A 20,269-nucleotide genomic window follows, 5' to 3' on the forward strand; every position below is an offset into this window, starting at 1 on the left:
AGATGTTAAAATCTTGTCATCTGTTTTGGCGCAAGGGATACACTTAGAAATATATTCACAGATTCAGCGTTTCCGGATCAATAACTCATCAGTGGAACATTGCTCTTACAAAACCGACACCTCTCTGCAATCACAACAAGATAGACTGCGAGCTACATTCGTATTTTCCTCAAAACGAGTCGTCCTCCGCGCTGGGGAACTTGCATTGGCCTCTAAGCCGAGCCGGCTGGTGCTCGAATGCACAGGGACCGTCTGCAAATTGCAATACTGAAAAAATATGATACAGAAATATTCAATAACTTCACCCAGGAGAGGTGTAGTGTCATGAAAATCATTTTACACAAATGTGATCTCACGTTTTTCATACTACATTTCTCAGATTGGAAAATAATACTTTAAAAACAAATTGAGGATTTTTCAATAGCCTATAAATAATCCAATGTTCAATAAAATCCCTTTTGTAAGGTGTAGGGTAAAAGAAAAACCCATTATGAATAAATGTCCTCCTGCTCTATAAACTACATCACGTTGCTTTGGATAAAGGGCTTTCATGTAATTGTAGTGATTTTTTATCATTAAATATGTAATACAATATGTAATAACTATACTATAACATGTTATCGTGCCATCAAACTCACAACACACATAAACCATCTTCTCTTGATTATACTACAACTCTTAGTTTGGTAAAATGCGCATAAATGTAATTTTAGTGATTTTTTATCATTAAATATGGTAATTAAATAAGTAATAACTATACTATAACATGTTGTAGTGCCATCAAACTCACAGCACACATAATATAAAAGCGTTAAGCATGATTTACTTTATGTGTGATGAAATATTTCGGTGACCCTAGAGCCTACAATGGTGACTTTTTTTAATGATATCCATGTTAAAAAATCCCTCAAATTATTATTGCCTTTGTTGTTTCTATCCACTCTGGGCTTTCTGTGTGTGTGTGTGTGTGTGTGTGTGTGACATCTCTATAGTGGTGTTTGTGAGTAGGGTCCTGCTGTTGCTGTAGTTTTGGAAGTGGAGCAACATTTTACCTTCATGTGCCGGCAGTGAGATGTGACCGTCCTGTCAGAGTAATAAAGCATTTATTGTGTGCAAAGACGTGTGACTCTGTTTTATTTATCAGTAAATTAGGATTTTAGAAAAGTGAACTGAGGTTAGAGTGTCTGATTTTAAAAACTCAATCATCTCACCAGATGTGTTGACCTGCAGCAATTCTTTGGTTTTATTCACCCTGAGTTTTAAATCTGTTGATTTGTGCTTCAAGGGAAATTGGAGGGAAATTGATTTCACCTGTGGTGTTCAAAGACTTGAAAAATAATTGTTAAAACTTCAATTTAAGGTCATAATATTCAACATTAACTAGCAGCTTATTAGCATGCTAACTAGTAGCATACTGGCTGCTTATTGGTCATTATGAAGCACTTATTAGTACCTTATCTACATGACCATAGTCTATAGTTAACAGGTCATTATCTAAGAGTTTGTTCTCATTACCTTCCTGATTACAGCTCATTGATAGAGAGTTAGGAAGTTGCTGAACATGAGTTGTGATCTTGATATGCTTTTGTTTACTTCTACCTCATAAGGGTCATACTGAGGGAAACATATTAAGATCATAATTCATGTTCAATCACTTCCTAACTGAGGAACCAATGAAAATGTGAAAATTGTGGAAAATAGGACCACAGCCTCCATACATGGGGCGTGCACAAAAACCGCCACTAGACTACCTGCGCCCCCACAAAGACCAACATGACCTGACTAAGACCTGACTGACGGCTAAGAGATAAAGTGGAGACAGTGACGGCTTTACAACAGAGACGGAGACTAAGTTAATAAAACTAATGAAGATCTCTTCATATCTGAACTTGGTTATAATTCAACTTTTTACTCATCATTTTATTCATTAATCCTTTAAAAGCTTTTAACCTCCATTAAAGACTTCTAATGTTGAAGTTGTCAGTGATGTACTGAGATGTTAAAGCTCCAGAGATCTGATTGGAGGAGGATCAGGTGACGCATCCTGACAGCAGCTGGAGGGATCACTCAGTCGTTCCTCACCTTTGTCCGCGGGGGCCACAGGCGAGTCTACAGCCGAGAACACTGACAGTTTAGCTTCATCGATGTCCTGCTGGGTGAACTGTCCCGACTTCGCCCAGTCCACACCTCGACGAAACGCAGACAAGGTCTGCACCGAGTTTGGATCCCTTAGAGAAGTACGAGAAAGAAATACAAAATCAACGACATACTGTTCATCTCAAAGAAGATTCTTTTTAAACGTAGAAGTCATTTGGAATATTTCATTATGACTGCCAAAAATGCCCCATGATGGCTTCCCTTAGTAAATTGTTCAGTCTTCTGTGTCTCTTTTTTTCCAGACAGATCGTCTGAATATTCTTGGAAGATAAATATTTAGCATTTTGGACAAAGGGAGGAAGAAGAGGTCACATTTTAGAAGATGGCAACAAATGTCTTTCAGCAAATCAATTCAAATTTCATGCGATTAGAACAAAATAAGTGCTGCTGCAACTTTGGTTCTTTCCCTTGTCTCTCCAAAACTTGATTTGAAATACATTTTAAAGGTCACATATTCTGTTAAATCCTCTTCACTATGTTTCTATGTGTCTCTAGTCCGTCTACAAACCCCCCAATGATGAGAAAAGTCCATCCTCTCTGTCTTCTGCCTGCTCCACTTTTCAGAAAATGTGTGCTCAAACAGGCCGTTTAGAAATTTTCCCTTCATGACATCAGAAAGGGCAGTAGCCCCTCCCCCAGGTGGGTGACACTCCCACAGCTAGGTGTTTGTTCTGCCCTCTGAGTCTGCCTTTTCACCGTAAACAATAGAGCAGGTAGCGAGAAAGCCTGAGACACCTGAGCACTTCCAGAGAGGGGGCGTGGTCAAACACACCTCATTTACATATTTAAAGGTACAGACACAGAAACAGCCTGTTCTGAGCAGGGCTGAAATAGAGGGGTTTATAGACATGATCAAATACTGGATCAGAGTGGATTTAGAACAAGAAACTTCACACACATGTTTTGAGGAGCTCTGAGACTTTTTTAAACTGGTTGAAGACGAGGAGAATATGTGACCTTTAACAAAATTCATATCTTGAAGACAACCCAGCCTGCCCCCTTTTATAGAATCTACCTCTACTCCTTCATAAGTATGGAGATTTTTTATGTATTAGATTCCATTAAATACACCTATTAACCAAAATGGTTAACCAAAGGTTCGAGAAAGCCTGAGTGTATATAAAATATTAATGTTTCAGCCAAGGCAACAAAATGAACTGTTATTGTATTTCCACGTCATTACAATTTCCACAATGTTTTTAAAACTTTGTTGAGTGTGGTGTGGCGGCCTCTCACCTGTACGAGTAAAAAGAGAAAAGACCTCCTCCCATCCTGGCCCCGCCCCCGTAGGCTCCTCCCTTCTCCCTGATTTCTCCATGCAGAAACTTAGCCGTCATCATCCTCGCCAAGATGCACAAACTTTAAGAGAAAAAATGATTTTTTATTACACTTTAGAGGAACTAAAAGTTACATGTAGAAAAAAGTAGACAGACAAAAAACTGTCCGTGTAAATCAGACTTTTAAAGGAAGTGCTATCACTCATCCCTGCCAGGTACAGGTGTGGTTACCTGGCGTAGTCGTGGTGGGAGAAGGGTACCGTACGAATACTCTCGCTGATAAAGTGAACAGGGAAGGGAAGCTGGAAGAACGTTTTCATCTGACACGGCTGGAAGTTTTGCTCCTGAAATCAGAGAAGATGATCTTTACTGTCACTGTACAAGTACAACAAAAACCTGTCGGAGCACACCTGTAGAGAAGTAGTTAAATATAGAACATATACAAATACTAAACCCACCAGTATATATACAAACAAAACAGTTATATTATACAATAAGATGTAAACTATGGTTAAAAGAGAGCTGAGCGGTACTGGTGGAATATTGTACTCAGGTATTTAAAAAAAACAAATAAGCGTTATATTTATAATCTCATGCATGCACAGGACTTTGTTTTGAAGGAATGTCTCATAATAAAGGACAAAATAAAATTACAGGTGATCTCACAACTATTGAAATCAAAGGTTCAACTGTTTTGTGTTGGTGTTATTTTGCTTCTTCAAAGATTTTTGACTTTAAAATCTGTATTTTTGCATTTCTATAAGACGGCCTTTCCTCATCTTTTCCATTATTTTATCTTCTTTAATCTGCAGAGACGGTTCTGCCTTTAATATAATGTGAACTCACTATGGCAGGGATATTTTTAGAGGAGTGGTTCTTAATGGGTTTAGCTTTAGGACTCACCACCATCTCCTCCTGCGACCAGAGTTTCTGATATTGTTCAACCTATCAGGTTTATTTTCAATGAAAGATGTTTCAAAAGATGTGACAGAACAAAGATACAGAACATAGAACTTTACAGACTTTTTGACACCATCATTTTTTTCCCCTAGGAACTCAGTCAGGACCCACTGAAAACAGCTCTGTGACCCACTTATGGGCCACTACCCACCAGTTGAGAACCACTGACATAGCGAGCAAACAAACACAGAAATGTAAGATGTTCCTGAAAACTTACAGAGATGAGTTTCCGGCTCAGCCCCGAGACATCCGATGGGTCGAGAGGCCTCTTCAGAAAAAAAAATCAAGAGAATATTAAAATCTAATTTTAAGAATTATTCTGCCTGCTTTCATGTTTTGATTTGTTTGTTGATAGTTTACCTCAATAATGTTACTTCTGACCGGTTTGCGCTCCTTTCTGTTGTCAGCCACGTCCTTCATGAAGCTCTCCAGCTGTGCTGCCGTGTCCGACATTTTCTGTGGAGTAGTGTTGATCGCACACCTGTAAGAGACAAACATTTACATTGACGAGCATGTTACACACAGACCCTTTATATTGAAACCATGTTGCAGTAATTAAAATAACATTAACTGCAGAATACTGTCACTATCTCTTCATCATTCAAAAATCTATCACCATGGAGGCGACCATAGCCTAGTGGTTAGTGGACGCCCCATGTGTGGAGGCTGTAGTCCTCCAAGCGGACGACCTGTGGCTCATTTCCTGCTTTCCCCACTCTCTCTCTCTCTCTCTCTCTCTCTCTGATTTCTGACTCTGTCCACTGTCCTGTCTCTAAAATAAAGGCCCAAAAAGCCCCAAAACAAAACCTTTTAAAAGAAAACCTCTCCTCAGGTGTAACATCTCACCTCATGTTGTCCGGGTTGAGAAGATGCTTCTTGATCCTGACGAGCGTTCGGGTGACTTGGCTGAGGTCGGACAACTCAGCGACCCTCTTCATAAACTTCACCTGAAGTAATCATTGATAAAAGATGGATAAAATATGAAGCGAGAGAATGGAAAAACAAAAAACCTCTTGCACAAAGTAGGAACAAATGAAATTGTCTCTGCTTGTCAGAAAGAAATCATGCTATACTGTATGTCTTGAATCTGCGTCTGCGTAATTTACTTCAAGCTTTAAATCACTATGACAACACTTCTTAAAGCTGACGTGCAGGAGTCAGACACTATCATTTTAGTTTTTTAGGATCAACACTCCAGGTGCATACCTGTTCCATCCCACCAAGCGTCTCATTGAGGTCTCCTGCTGGAGTCAGGTGACGGCCTGCACGTGTCATGGCGTACATGTGGCCCGAGTAGGAGATCCCATTGGCTAACTCCTGTGCTGACATCATCACCAGCACTCTCAGGTGCTCCACCTCGTCAAAGTGGGGGCTGTAGTGGAAAAAAAAAAAATAGATAAATATCGAGCTGTCTTCTCAGCCTCCTTGAATTTCAGGACACATTTTCTCTCAGTTTATAAGAAGTGATGGAGGACGTACTTGTTGAATATGTCGCTCCACAGATGAAACATGTGAGGAAGGTTTCTCTCCAGGCAGGAGGAGGACAGGAGGACACCCTGGAACAGAGAACACAGAGACAAGACTCTTCTTTGATTACCTGTTTTATACCGATGTAATGTAACCAGCAGCAGTTAAACACTGAACCAAGATAAATCACAACCTCTGTTTATGTAACACACGATCACTCAGTTTCAATTTCTGCAGCTTTGAGGAGACATTTGATTTTTGAAGACGACGCAGCAGAAAGAAGATGGGTTTCCACAATGCACAAGAATCATCATAATAAAGAACAAACATTTAATTAATATAGAATAAAGTTACTAAATTACATGTGATGTCATATATGAAGGAACCTGACATGGAGCAGCATACTTCATTACTCCATTCATCCATTTTCTTCCACTTATCAAAGGTCAGGTCTCTGTGGCAGCAGTAATAATTCAACCCAGACTTCTCTCTCCCCAGTTCCTCCTGAGGGATTCTGACGTGTTCCCAGGCCAGTGGGGATATACACAGTAATCCCTCCAGTAAACTCTGGGTCTCCCCCGGGGTCTCCTCCCAGTTGGGGCGTGCTCAGAAGACCTCAAAGGGAGGCGTCCAGGTGGCATCATAATCAGATGGCCGAACCACCTCGACTGGCTCCTTTAGATTTGAGGGAGAAACGGCTCTACTCTGAGCTCTACCAGAATGTCTGAGCTCCTCGCCCTCTCTCTAAGACTGAGCCCAGCCGACCTCTGGAGGAAACTCATTTCAGCCGCTTGTATCCACCATCTTATTATTTCGGTCACTACCCATAGCTCATGATCATAGGTGACCGGTAAATGGAGAGCTTTGCCTTCAGGCTCAGACTCACTCCCTACATCATCTAAAGTATTCTTGTCCAGAAATGTCTCTGTCCAAACATTACTTCTATCCATATATTTGTAAGACTTTTCAAACACAGTAAGCTGGTACTGACCTGCTCGTACATGTCCAGCTGGGTGGAGTCAGGGACGACCTGGGTGGAGACAGACATGCCCCCAGTCCTCAGCTCCATCTGCTGGGACTGTTGTCTGTAGTCCAGACCTCCACAGCCCATCCTGATTTAACAAACAGACACACATGCAATCTTTAAAATGCTTTCAAACACCACCTGTCCAAACCTTACACAAATACAGAAAAGATCAATAAAGCATAATATCTTCAAACTTTTCATATACCAGGTGACACATTTTGAAATCTTGCTCTGGTCCAATCGACTGTCAGGTGAACTTACTTGGTGACAACGCTGCAGAAGAGCGGGACATAGAGCCTGAGGTCCTCCGGCAGTGTGTTGAGACTGCACATGGCTCTGAAGTAAACTAGCCCGTTGGTGGGCTGCTCACAGTACTGCACCGGTACGCCGACTGAAGGAGACAAGGAGAGGAAACATTTTAAGGGGTTTTAACCACAACACTCTGAGATGATTCTTCCTTGTTGTGTATAATGTTTTATAAACTTGTGTAGAGCGGACACTGGGCCGTACCTGCTGTGCTGATCTGAACAGGAGTAACAGGGATCGTGGGCTCAATGTCAGACACTTTCAGCGCCGGCAAACAGGAGGCGTCCTGCGTTTTGCTCTGAGCAGCCAGCAGCTCCAGACCTTTTCCCAAGAAGAAGAAGAAGAACATGAATATGAAACAGACAGTTAAATCAGAAGTGCCTCAATCAAATCCTTCTGAAATGTTTCAACAAGTTTTACTGGTTGGGTCATAAACAGAAAAGTGAATGCAGGTGAAATGTTCTTTTATGGTTTTCCATCAGTAAATCTCTGTACTTTAATGTTTCTAACAAGTCCCCTCAAAGACGGTTTTTAATATTTAAGGCAACTCCTCACCCCCTCGGACTAAAACTGGCAAATGACACTCAATTCAGTAACACTTTTGTCTGTCTTTGAAAACTTATAGAGCAGCTTTGAATGATTTGCAGCTCAAAAAACATCTTATTTATCTGATACTGGTGTCAATAAAAAACACCTCAAGCCGTTTAGCGCCCTCTGCTGACTCATCCTGGGATTACTCCAACATATGTTTACCTCATGCTCTATAACTCTGCCTATGTTTAGTTTGAACATGCAGCATTGTAACACTATATGACTAAATCTATCTAGAACAGGTCAACATGAATATATTCTGTATACAGTCACATTGCAGCGCTTGATGTTTTTTTCCCAGTTATTGTGTTAATCTGATGGTTTATTGGATTTTTTGGGGCTTCAATCAAATCAATCAAGCAGCCAATAAAAGCCTGTTTGCTTCAGACAATTCTGTGTGATTTCACAGAGTCAAGCTCAGAAAGTGTTTTAACAGAAGCAGAGAAACACAGATTTCCTCCGTGGAGCAGTTTCAATCATTTGTACCTTTTTCATAGATGTCTTTTTTGTCGCTGTCTGACAGAGCATGGATCTTTTTCTGGAGCTTCTCCTCCTCGGCTTTGGCCTGTTTCTCCAAGTAGACCTCATCCGGACTCATGGACAGGGTCAGTCTGTGTGTGTTCTCCTGTAGGGGGGGTAATGGAGATTTGAAGAGGAAGAGAAAAAACACAAATGATACAGAAAACCTTCAAAGTTCATGTTTTTTTGTCATGATCTTAAAACACTCCAGGGCTGCTGAGGTTGACCTTAAGAGTAGACCGAGTATTTCCCCCTACAGAGAACATTAGTGAGACTTGTAAAAGGTTTATTCTTGTATTTTTTTTAAACCTTTTTTTCACATATTTCTGGATGTTTTGAAGAAAAGTACTTTCCCAGTGTCACACACCTTAAAGTAGTGTTTGACTTTGTCCTGGAGGAAGCGAGGGTTTTCCTTCAGGGTCTGTTTGAACTTGGCAACGCTGTCGTTGATCTGCAGCAGCTCCACCGGGTCGCCGTCGTGGTTCCACGATGACGCAATGTACTAGAAAAAACAAAAAGGTATATACATACACAAACAGCCATGAATAATGAAACCGACATGTGAAACATGCAGCAGAATCCACAAAGCGATTATAACATTACTGACAAAATAAAGCTAATCTAAGTGTCCTGTTTGACTCTTACATTGATGTATAGTGATTAAAACTTTACTTCTCATACACATGTGTAATCCCTTTAAATATTATACTCTCTGTGATTATTGAGTTTACTGCAACTCATCAAAAAAAGGAAGAAATCAGCAAATAAACTGCTGTGAAAACAAGCTCATCTCATACGTTTAGACATGTTTAAAACATTCTGTATTTGTATAGAAATACACAGAGTATATAGTGGTAGAAACACAAGATTTCAGCAGAGACAACATAACTAACATCATCATTCTTCCTGACATATCTCACACATAGAGGTTTATAAATACATGCAGTGTCCTTGTGTTTGTGAACTCACCGAGGCCAGAGACAGGCCGAAGTTTGTGGACTGGTGCTTCATCTGGATCTGGATCTTATGCAGGAGAGCGTCGATTCTTTCCTCCTCAAAGCCGCTCCTGTCGATGATGACGAGGACTCATTTTATCTTATGTGCCGTTTCAATTTCATGTAACCAAGCAACTCATCATCCTTCATGTGCAAGTAGACCTTACAGTTTATGGCTTTATCAAAACAAGCTGACACTTAGAGAGAGCAGGTTTGTAAACATATATTAAAGTCTTAAATACAAAAGGGAGCGTGGGACTTACTCGATGATGTCGTTGATGGTTTGGCTGATGATTTGCTTCACTCTCTCGGTGTCCTCCTCGGCCATTCCCTGCAGTCCTATACTGAACGACGCCTCTTTGGTGCTGCCGTCATATCTGCAGAACACAACATTTCAGAACAATGCAGTACTCTGAGCGCTGTCTGCAGCACATGAGGCAGAGCATCACAGCTCAGCAGCAATATACTAAAATGTTAAATTATCTTTTAATAGACATTTCTAAAAGAAAGTTGTCATCTAAGTAGTTTAGCAAAATCATATAGATGAAAACCCGTCTTTAAAGAGTAACTAAACCCCCAGAGTACAAAGCATCTAAATTTAAATTCCACATTTTGTGTTAGAAATATGCATAGCTACGGCCCTCTACAGGTTGAACCCAGCTACTGCAATTACATTCTTCTATTGGCTTATCTGGTGTTTAGAGAATTGCATGGATTGACAATAACTGAAATCTTAGCGGCTGGCTGTAAAATATTTACAAACGTGCCAAAATGAGGATGTTTATTTGAAAACATTAGAGCCATAACATTCAAATCCTCCAGGGGGCATCATCCCCATCCTCTCCTGCCCCTCTCTGTCGTCTCCATCGGCTGTCTCAGCACTGACAGATCAAATGGTTCTGGACCGTCGTTGAGCCTCTGGATCAGAGAAGTCCTCCACATTAAACCAAACTTCTGTCCTCGCTGCTTCTCCAGCCGTCGCTCTAAATAACCTCTGAGCTTGCTGATCATTTTATTTGTGAGAGTTTGTTACTTTGCGTCCTGCGTACTCACCCTACAACAGAGGAGAAGTCAGTTCCTATATTGGGTTCGATGAGAGCTTTGTAGAAGGGAGAGTTGGGTCCAGAGATCATGAGAGACGACAGCAGGCTGAGGGTGAATCCTTCAAATGTGTCAGTGATGCTGCGCGGGGAAAAAAACAAAGAGATTTTAAATATTTCTGAACAATAGGACTCGCTAAAAACTTCACTTTGAATGAAGAGAATTGTTGAGTGAATCCTTTCTGTACTGTAAAGCTCTCAGTCTTTAAAAAGCCGTCGACATGACAACCAAGATGTAGTGAATAAAGAGGAGGATGGAGGCTCTTTTTATGGCTTCTCCCATCTTAATGCAAAATAAAAAGAAATGATTTTCGGTCTTACTCTCCCAGCAGGTAGCTCACACACAGCGTGTTCTGCCGGGCCGGATCCGGAGCCAGAGCGTCAGGGCTGCAGGTCACATGGTCCTCTCTCTGGGGAAACCATTGAGATTCACGACGACATCAAAACGACTAATCAATGCATTTCAGTGTGTTAATATAAAAGCATGCAATAATAAACAGCTGTTGAGATTGTTGGTGTAGTTTTTAAGATCTATTGATCAGTAGAAGTTACAGATGCTGGTCTGGATTATGACACTCACAGGGCTGCTCCAGTGTGGCTGGGGGGGGACCTCTGTGTTCGGGTTGATGCGTTCAAACTTGGACAGAGCTTCCTCTTCGATCTGCTTCAGATGCTGCTCCAAAGGCAAATCTCCATACGTGAAGAACCTGAGGAGCACATGGAGGACACTCTCAGGGGTGTTTTCTGAGCAATTTTAAAGCCTGCATGTTAAATTATTTTTAAGGAATTATGATCATTCTGAAATAAATAAGATCGATAAAGCATGAAAAAGACAAACTAGCATCAGTTACCATCAAATTATTAATGTTTCCTGTGTTTCATATCTACTGTGTCAATGTGAGCCTGCATCGTTCTGCTGCAGGAGATTATTAAATGTAACAAAGAAAGGATTCTGCTGGCTAACACCTGCTCTCATCTCATTTCTTCACAGCACTTTACAGTTTCCTGTCCCTTCTAGGCTCACAGTGTACACGTGTGTGTGTCCATGTACCTGGCGTTGCTGGGGTGGTAATGCGTGGCGTGGAACTGCTTGAGCTGTTCCCAGGTAAGGTCAGGGATGGCTAGAGGCTCTCCTCCTGACACCACAGAGTACGTGTGGTCTGGATACAGCTTGTTCTGGAGGTGCTGGGCGTACACGCGCTCGTTGTCAGACTAAAAAAAAAACACACAATCAAACGTTTAACAGTCACTGACACACTCTTATTTCAAAACCATTTATCTGACGTCACCTGTTCATCTCATATCTGGAACTTGTTTCACTGCTGTTGCATTAGGCCCCATGTCCGCCGAGCATTTTATAGATTTTGTTAGCTTTTTCTGAGTGTCTTTGTTCTATTGTTCCCAATGAGGAGAGAGCGTTTGCAGCAGCAGCAAAGCGCAGCGTCCAGCGCCTTTCTTCCGAGCGCTCTGCCTAATTTGTGCGGCCGCTCCGAGCGCTTCAAACTACAAATCTTTCAACTTTTTATGAGGCCGCTGTTGACGTCACCGGCGCTTTTCTTTCAACCAGCCAATCATAAAGTACATCAGTTGGGTCCTTGCTCTGCGTCTGATCGGAGCCGTGAGAACGGGGATGTCATTATTATTGAGCTCATCATCCAGGAAAAATTTGGAGGTCAATCATCCTCCGTTTGATGCTCAAAGTGACAGATAAAAATCAAACAGAGAAAAGCAACGGAACAGTGTCGGTCATACAGGAGCTGTTGTCAACAGACTGTTGTCATAGAGACAGGACGGACGTGCAGCGCTTTTATTCTCAGCGCACAGCCAGCTCTTTTCTGCCTGAAAAAAAAAAACCCTAGGTGGACACAGCAGGGCCTGAGTTGTTTTGTTTTTTTGCCAACTACTAAACCGTGAGCAGGCATAATTTTAACTTTGTTCCATGATGTCATAACATATTTAAAGTGAGTATAAATATAAAAACTCTTGGAGTTACCACGAACCACTTCACTCTCAAACTTAATCCATGAGGTGCTTTTAGGTAACATGAAATATAAGATATCTGAAGCTCCTTAAAAGAACACTTAAACTTCACTATATTGTATCTACATATAAAACTATGATTCAGAAAGTGTAGACTTACAAAAGCCCCTTTCATTTCATTGAACACCACTCCTTTAAAGACCAGAGGGGAGTTGGGATCTGTTGGGTTTTCATTCTCCAGCCTCCAGCCCTCCTGCCTGCAAAATCAACACAAACAGAAATGAACTAGTGAAGAGCAGATTTCATCAGCGACTGTTTCAAACAAGTGATATCAGAAAGGTCTTGGACTCTTTTAGGCTGGCTACACACTCGACAATATTCAGATCTTAACCTATTTAAAAAACGTGGGAGACCAAAGACATAAGGACAGCTAAATGATTCTAAACATTATAATCCTCCGACTGCACACACTAGACGATTTGACCCGACTGTGAGACCACACACCTGCAGTTTGTAGAAACGAGTTCACAGTGGTGATCCCACAGACACGAGATCTCACAGAAACTCGTGTGATCAAACGTGACTTCAGAAGAAAAACAAATATGGAAGACAGTCGAGACATTAAAAAGCCACTCATGTTGTTACTCAAGCTGCTCTTCTTTTTCTATATTCCTCTTGGCTCAGGGCACAGTTATGTTTGTGTTCACTGGCATGTTTGTGAGCTGTAAAAGTGATGCTCTCTTCGCTCTCTTTTTGGCTACTGCAGGTATTCAGTCGGAGGCAGCCCGATCTGGAATGGTAAATATCAAACATGTTTTTGTATTTAGGATTCCAGATCGGGGAGGCTCTGACTCGATCAGGAGCTGTAAAATAAACATATTGACACCACACACTTGAAGATTATTTGGACAAATAAAAGGCCCAAAATCAGGCCTAAACTCCCCTAGTGTGAAGCCAGCCTCAGGACAAACAGTCCAACTAACAGAGTTAACAGCTGACTATAAAGACAAAATCTTCACTGAATATTTAAAAGTTGACTTTTGCTACAATGCTATCAAGTCAAATAAATACAAACATGAAACAAATATGAGAAGCAGCAGTCACCACTCACCAGAAATCCTGCTCTCGTAAACACGGGAAGAAAGCTGCATCCAGATAGACCGAGAGAAGATTCTGGAAGTCTTTTCCATTTTGGGTTGAGAACGGATACATGGTGTAGTCACTGGCTGTTTACGAAGGGAGGCAACAACAAAAAAACATGTCAGACATAAAGCTCATCAGCAAGCCAAGAATTAAGAAACAATCATCTGAAAGTCATTTTCTCTTCTAAAACTGACCGGTAAAACTATTAAAAGATAAGATAAATAATTAGCTTTTTATTTAACTGTAGGAGGATTATGTGTATGAAACATAAACTGTAAATATTAATGGATGAAGCCTGAGTGATGTCACCCATCTGTTACAGCAGGGGCTGCTGAGGCTCATCAGCAGCAGCCACCATGCTGGAAATCCTGTCTCAGTCTAACTTTCTAGACTGAGAGCTGGAGCTGAGGCGGGTTTTAAGCCTCGTACACATCGCACCCACCTGTCAATCATGTCAGCTACTTGGCTAAATATGGTTGACACGTATCGTTCCTCAAATCGGATTTGTTGTAGAAAAATACACTCTCCGTACAGTGTGTGCCCATGTGGACAACAACTAATCCAGGCTGTTAACATGTTTATTCATGCTGTAAAAACAGTTTTTTATTTGCATGTGTTGTGTGAATGTGAATTCCGGTGTTCCTGGAGCCAGCCTCTAGTGGACACTCGATGAACTGCAGGATTTTGCACTTCCACATTGGCTTCATTTTTCAACACTGCACTGGTTGTGCAATTCTTTCATTACTTGGAATCAAACCGACTGTTGCAAGGCAAGGCTTTGTAAATTAAAGCAGCAGTAGGAATCAGTAGGTTTGTATTTGAAACAGGATTATGACTTCAATCTGAGGTGAAGTACGTCTAAAGACAATATCAATGATCTGCTTCAATCATCGGTTTGACCATCTGATAGACAAAAACAAGGAATCAAGGTCAGGTCAATGTATTTAATCCAGTATGTGAACCACCAGTATGTGAAAACACCTCTTCCAATGGTGGTGAAGTTCAGTGGAACTCTGACGCCTCTCTGTCCAGCCTCTACAAGCTGGACAGGGGTTTAACTGGACTCCTGGAGACTCTGCTGAGTTCTGTAAGTCATTAGGGGACAATGTGTTAACATCTATGTTTTTTTTTCCATGTTTCTACAGAAAGCTGATTATACTTTTCTTCACTGCACTCGCATACTACGGTACTTTGACGAAACCAGTAAAGCCACATTTCTTGATTTCAATATCATATGTGGACGTAGGACATTCCTCTGACCAGTCCCTCTCGTTTTCCTTGCACCACAGCAGACATGGATCTCAGGCATTCTGTTAACCTTTCACCCTCACACGTACACACACAGCCTGTTCTGAGCAGGGCTGAAATAGAGGGGTTTATAGGCATGATCAAATACAGGATCAGAGTGGATTTAGAACAAGAAACTTCACAGACATGTTTTGTGGAGCTCTGAGACTTATTTAAACATGTTGAAGAGGAGGAGAATATGTGACCTTTAAGTCATGAAGGCTGTCAGTGCTAGTGATGACTTTTGTTCTCTTATCTGTGCTGTATCGTTAACCATCTACCCAATTGATAGAAATATGTACAATGAGGTATCTCAAAACATGAATTATCATAATCTAAAAACATCATAACACAATACTAATTAGAAAGCACAGAGGCTGAAGGCTGCAGGAAATATTATCAGACAAAAAAAAGTGATGAAGAATATGTTTTTATGCTCCTGATATGTGGAAGACACCGCATCTGAAAATCAAAGTCACAAAGTCTATGAATAATAAAATTTAATACAATGTAAGACCTATCTTTTTAAACAGACTTTCAGTGGAGAGTAAAATGACAGAAGATGTCTTGTTTTAAAGACTTTTACTGATTGGATCGAAACAATTGATCGTTTATTGGTGGGATGTTAGTCTTCTAAAAGAACGGACTTATAGCTGTACATTAGAAATGTATCTCATTCATAAAAGTATCCACTGTTTCAGCCAATACCATTCTCCTTATTTGACTGTTTAGGTGTCGCTCTATTGTACTTAAAAAAAGAACGGCCTTTTTGCAGTTTCCACTAACGAGCCTCAGCCAGACTTAATAAATAAGCTGATAATGACTGCAGAGTATATCAGTCAAAAATCCAAACGTCTCTAGTTGAGATATTTGTATTCACTGTTGCATCATTACTACAAAGTTTGATTAAACCAGTCTTCACTAACTATTATTGGGTCGAAATTCAAACATCTTGGTACTACAGGTACACTCGGTCTCACCCAGCCTTGGTCTTGGTCTTGACTCGGTCTGGATCCCTAAATGTCTTGGTCTTATCTCGGAGCACTCCTGTCTCAGGTACTTCTTGGTCTCGGTTAGTGAAGTCCTAACTTATTACTATTTCATATAAACCATTTATTCAAAGTTCACATTTATAAAGGTGTATCGACACATTTCCTTAAGGTGGTGAAGTTCAGTGGCACTCTGACACCTCCCTGTGGTTTCTCAGATTTTTACAGCCCTGTATTGCAGGTGCTCACTTCAAGCTGCCTTCCCACATTAGTGTAACCGCTAACATGAGAAGGGACACTGAACCAGCCTCAGCCAGAATATGAACATACCTGATAATGAATTCTTTGTATATTTTATTCACTGTTGAAACATAACTACAAAGTTTGATTTCACCAGTCCTGAGCCTACTTACTTGTGCCTGATAAAGAAGTGAAGGTGGGTAAACTGTAGTGTTGTAGTACTCAAAATCAGTCTGGGTCTTTTAAAGGTCTCGGCCTCGTCTCGTAATCTAAAGCATTTTTACTTGGCCTCATCTCGGTCTCGGATTTTAAAGCATTACCAATCAAGACCACCACTGATGGGATATTTTTCCACGTCATTACTGTGATAAGAAGGTAAACGGCCCTTTCTAAAAGAATAAAAAAAAACTTAAATTCATGATTTGATTTATATCCCCCGGTTACTGCTGAAACCTTCTGGGTGTTACAGTTTAAGTGAGTGACACGCCCCCTGCACACAAGATGATGATTGTTTTATTGATATTCATGGTCTTGGTCTTGTCTCAGTCTCTGAGCACTCTGATTTCAGGTTTGTCTTGGTCTCAGTTCGTGTGGTCTTGACTACAACACTTGGTAAAACATACACAGATGAAACACAAATTTAAACTTCTGCGTACTATTTTATTGTACTTTTGTATGAATTCTCCAAAGTCTAACCTCTCTATTGGAGCATTACGTCTTTTATGAATCTGTATGTTGTTGTTTGTTTGTTTGTACACTGTCTGTGTTGTCTTCTCCTTTAAAGCACAAGAAATCTTTTTTCAGTTATACAAAATAGCTCTATGAAACTGTAGATTTCAGAGGAAACCAAACATGAAGCTTTTCAATGTTTGCTTCAACTATTGTGAGCTGTAAGTTATTTAAAAACATCATGTGGTTATTCAATGTTGTCTTTTAATCTTCACTGTATGATAAAACTCAGACTGACAAACTCACACTGTCCCTTTAAGAGAATTTATCACATGAGTGAGGGCAGCATGGTAACCTCTCCCTATTGCTCAACTCCACTCTGTGCACACATTTCCTGGTTCCCTCTCGTTCACTAATATAGGAGTGCAAGATGGGTGTAACCAACAAGTGAGCTCCCCAGCCCCGTGCAGCGTGGATCAGCAAATGAGCAGCGACAAAAGGACACTGAGGTATTTTTTGTCGGTGTACTACTTCTACCACATATTGAAATTCTTTCATTACTTGTAATCAAACCGACTTTTGTAAATTAAAGCAGCAGTAGGAATCAGTAGGTTTGTATTTGAAACAGGATTATGACTTCAATCTGAGGTGAAGTATGTTTAAAGACAATATCAATGATCTGCTTCAATCATCAGTTTGAGCATCTGATAGACAAAAACAAGGAATAAAGGTCAGGTCAATGTATTTAATCCAGTATGTGAACCACCAGGATGTGAAAATACCTCTTCCAATGGTGGTGAAGTTCAATGTTAACTCAGACCCCTCCCTGTGGTGTCTCAGATTTTCACAGCTTGTAATGCTGGTGTTCACAGGTAGCTCTGTTCTGACAGTAGTTGTAAAACATGTTCAGTTATTCTCTGTGTTTTATTCACTTCTTTTTACATGTTAAGAAATGTGTGACTAGAGTTTTTTACATGCTTGCTTATAGAGTTTGCTTCCATGCAACAGAGAGTGGTTATGTATTCATGTTGAGAATCTGCCCTGTCAGAGTAATGAAACATGAATCAGAGCTTGTTAACCCCTCCCTCTTCTTCCTGCTCTCAGACTCAGCCAGCTCCACTCTGACGTTTATTTTCTTGTTCCCTCCCCTTTAGATCTACAGTTTGAGGATGAGTGTAACCAACATGTGGGACGGTGCAAGAGCAAACACTGAACAAACACATGCTGTGTAGATCAGAGGTTAAACTAGTTTGATTTCTAAGGAAGTGAAACTCAGACAGTTGTTGTTACCGAGAGGAGAAATGGCGCAGAAAGGAGTTCAACTAGACCGGGAGGCCTTCTCTTGTTCCATCTGTCTGGATCTCCTGAAGGATCCGGTGACTGTTCCCTGTGGACATAGTTACTGTATGAACTGTATTAAAAGCCACTGGGATAAAGAGGATGAAAAGACAATCTACAGCTGCCCTCAGTGTAGGCAGACTTTCACACCGAGGCCTGTTCTGGTGAAAAGCACCATGTTGGCAGTTTTAGTGGAGGAGCTGAAGAAGACTGGACTCCAAGCTGCTCCTGCTGATCACTGCTATGCTGGACATGAAGATGTGGCCTGTGATGTCTGCACCGGGAGGAAACTGAAAGCCTGTAAGTCCTGTCTGCAGTGTCTGGCCTCTTACTGTGAGAAACATCTTCAGCCTCATTTTGAAGCAGCTCCATTAAAGAAACACAAGCTGGTGGAGCCCTCCAAGAAGCTCCAGGAGAACGTCTGCTCTCGTCATAATGAGGAAATGAAAGTATTTTGTCGTACTGATCAGCAGTCTATCTGTTATCTCTGTTTAATGGACGAACACAAAGGTCATGACACAGTCTCAGCTGCAGCAGAAAGGAGCGAGAAGCAGAGAGAGCTCGGGGTGAGTCGACAAAACATCCAGCAGAGAATCCAGGACAGAGAGAAAGATGTGAAGCTGCTTCAACAGGAGGTGGAGGCTATCAATGGCTCTGCTGATAAAACAGTGGGGAACAGTGAGAAGATCTTCACTGAGCTGATCCGTCTCATGGAGAAAAGACGCTCTGATGTGAAGCAGCAGGTCAGATCCCAGCAGCAAACTGAAGTGAGTCGAGTCAGAAAGCTTCAGGAGAAGCTGGAGCAGGAGATCACTGAGCTGAAGAGGAAAGACGCTGAAATGAAGAAGCTCTCACACACAGAAGATCACAACCAGTTTCTACACGACTACCCCTCACTGTCACCCCTCAGTGAATCTACACCCTCATCCAGCATCAAGAGCCGTCCTCTGAAGTACTTTGAGGATGTGACAGCAGCTGTGTCAGAAGTCAGAGATAAGCTACAGGACGTCCTGAGAGAGAAATGGACAAACATCTCACAGACAGTGACTGAAATGGATGTTTTACTGTCAGGACCAGAACCAGAGCCCAAGACCAGAGCTGAGTTCTTCAAATATTCATGTGACATCACACTGGATCCAAACACAGCATACACACTGCTGTTATTATCTGATGGGAACAGAAAAGTAACAGTAATGACAGAACAACAGTCTTATTCTAGTCACCCAGACAGATTCACTGGTAGGTGTCAGGTCCTGAGTAAAGAGAGTCTGACTGGACGTTGTTATTGGGAAGTGGAGTTGAGAGGAGGAGGAGTTTGTGTAGCAGTCACATACAAGAATATCAGCAGAGCAGGGAGCTCAGATGAATGTAGGTTTGGAGGTAATGACAAATCTTGGGCGTTAGATTGTAACAACAACAGTTATGACTTTCGTTACAACAAAGTCTTCACTCCTGTCTCAGGTCCTCGGTCCTCCAGAGTAGGAGTGTACCTGGATCACAGAGCAGGTATTCTGTCCTTCTACAGCATCTCTGAAACCATGACTCTCCTCCACAGAGTCCAGACCACATTCACTCAGCCTCTACATGCTGGACTCTGGTTTTATTATCTTAAAGACTCTGCTGAGTTGTGTAAACTGAAGTAGACAGAAGTCATTAGGGGACAATGTGTTAACATCTGTGTTTTTTTCCATGTTTCCACAGAAAGCTGATTATACTTTTCTTCACTGCACTTGCATACTACGGTACATTGACACACACACACACACACACACACACACACACACACACACACACACACACACACACACACACAGTCAGACACACACACACACACATACACACACACACACACACACACAGACATTCAGACTCACACACACACACACACACACACACACACACACACAGACAGACAGACAGTCAGACACACACAGACAGAAACACACACACACACACACACACACACAGACAGACAGTCAGACTCACACACACACGCACACACACACGCACACACACAGACAGACAGACAGTCAGACACACACAGACAGAAACACACACACACACACACACACACACACACACACACACACACACACACACACACACACACACACACACACACACACACACACACACACAGTCAGACACACACACACACACATACACACACACACACACACACACACAGACAGTCAGACTCACACACACACACACACACACACAC

At 41.4% G+C, this 20,269-nt stretch overlaps 2 protein-coding genes and 1 long non-coding RNA gene across 3 annotated transcripts in view; 1 reads left to right on the plus strand and 2 right to left on the minus strand.

Moving 5' to 3' along the window:
- Positions 1-20,269, minus strand: part of LOC136179003 (uncharacterized) — a 254,514-nt gene that overhangs the window by 46,757 nt on the left and 187,488 nt on the right. The window lies entirely within an intron of this gene.
- LOC136178907 (presequence protease, mitochondrial-like) lies at positions 2,000-11,740 on the minus strand. Its single transcript, XM_065953336.1, has 19 exons — positions 11,720-11,740; positions 11,451-11,611; positions 10,980-11,106; positions 10,721-10,809; positions 10,353-10,481; positions 9,563-9,676; positions 9,274-9,370; positions 8,672-8,806; positions 8,272-8,410; positions 7,399-7,515; positions 7,150-7,279; positions 6,853-6,973; positions 5,874-5,950; positions 5,601-5,766; positions 5,241-5,341; positions 4,755-4,875; positions 4,612-4,662; positions 3,666-3,778; positions 2,000-2,228 (listed from the first exon to the last, which is right to left on the minus strand). Exons 1-19 carry the CDS (start codon positions 11,738-11,740, stop codon positions 2,000-2,002), a joined length of 2,238 nt encoding a protein of 745 aa, XP_065809408.1.
- Positions 18,009-20,226, plus strand: LOC136178842 (tripartite motif-containing protein 16-like). Its single transcript, XM_065953272.1, has one exon. The coding sequence runs from the start codon at positions 18,009-18,011 to the stop codon at positions 19,686-19,688; it is 1,680 nt and encodes a 559-aa protein (XP_065809344.1). The 3' UTR covers positions 19,689-20,226.

This window comes from Labrus bergylta, chromosome 4, assembly GCF_963930695.1.
Source record: "Labrus bergylta chromosome 4, fLabBer1.1, whole genome shotgun sequence".
In the NCBI taxonomy this organism is placed as follows: domain Eukaryota; kingdom Metazoa; phylum Chordata; class Actinopteri; order Labriformes; family Labridae; genus Labrus; species Labrus bergylta.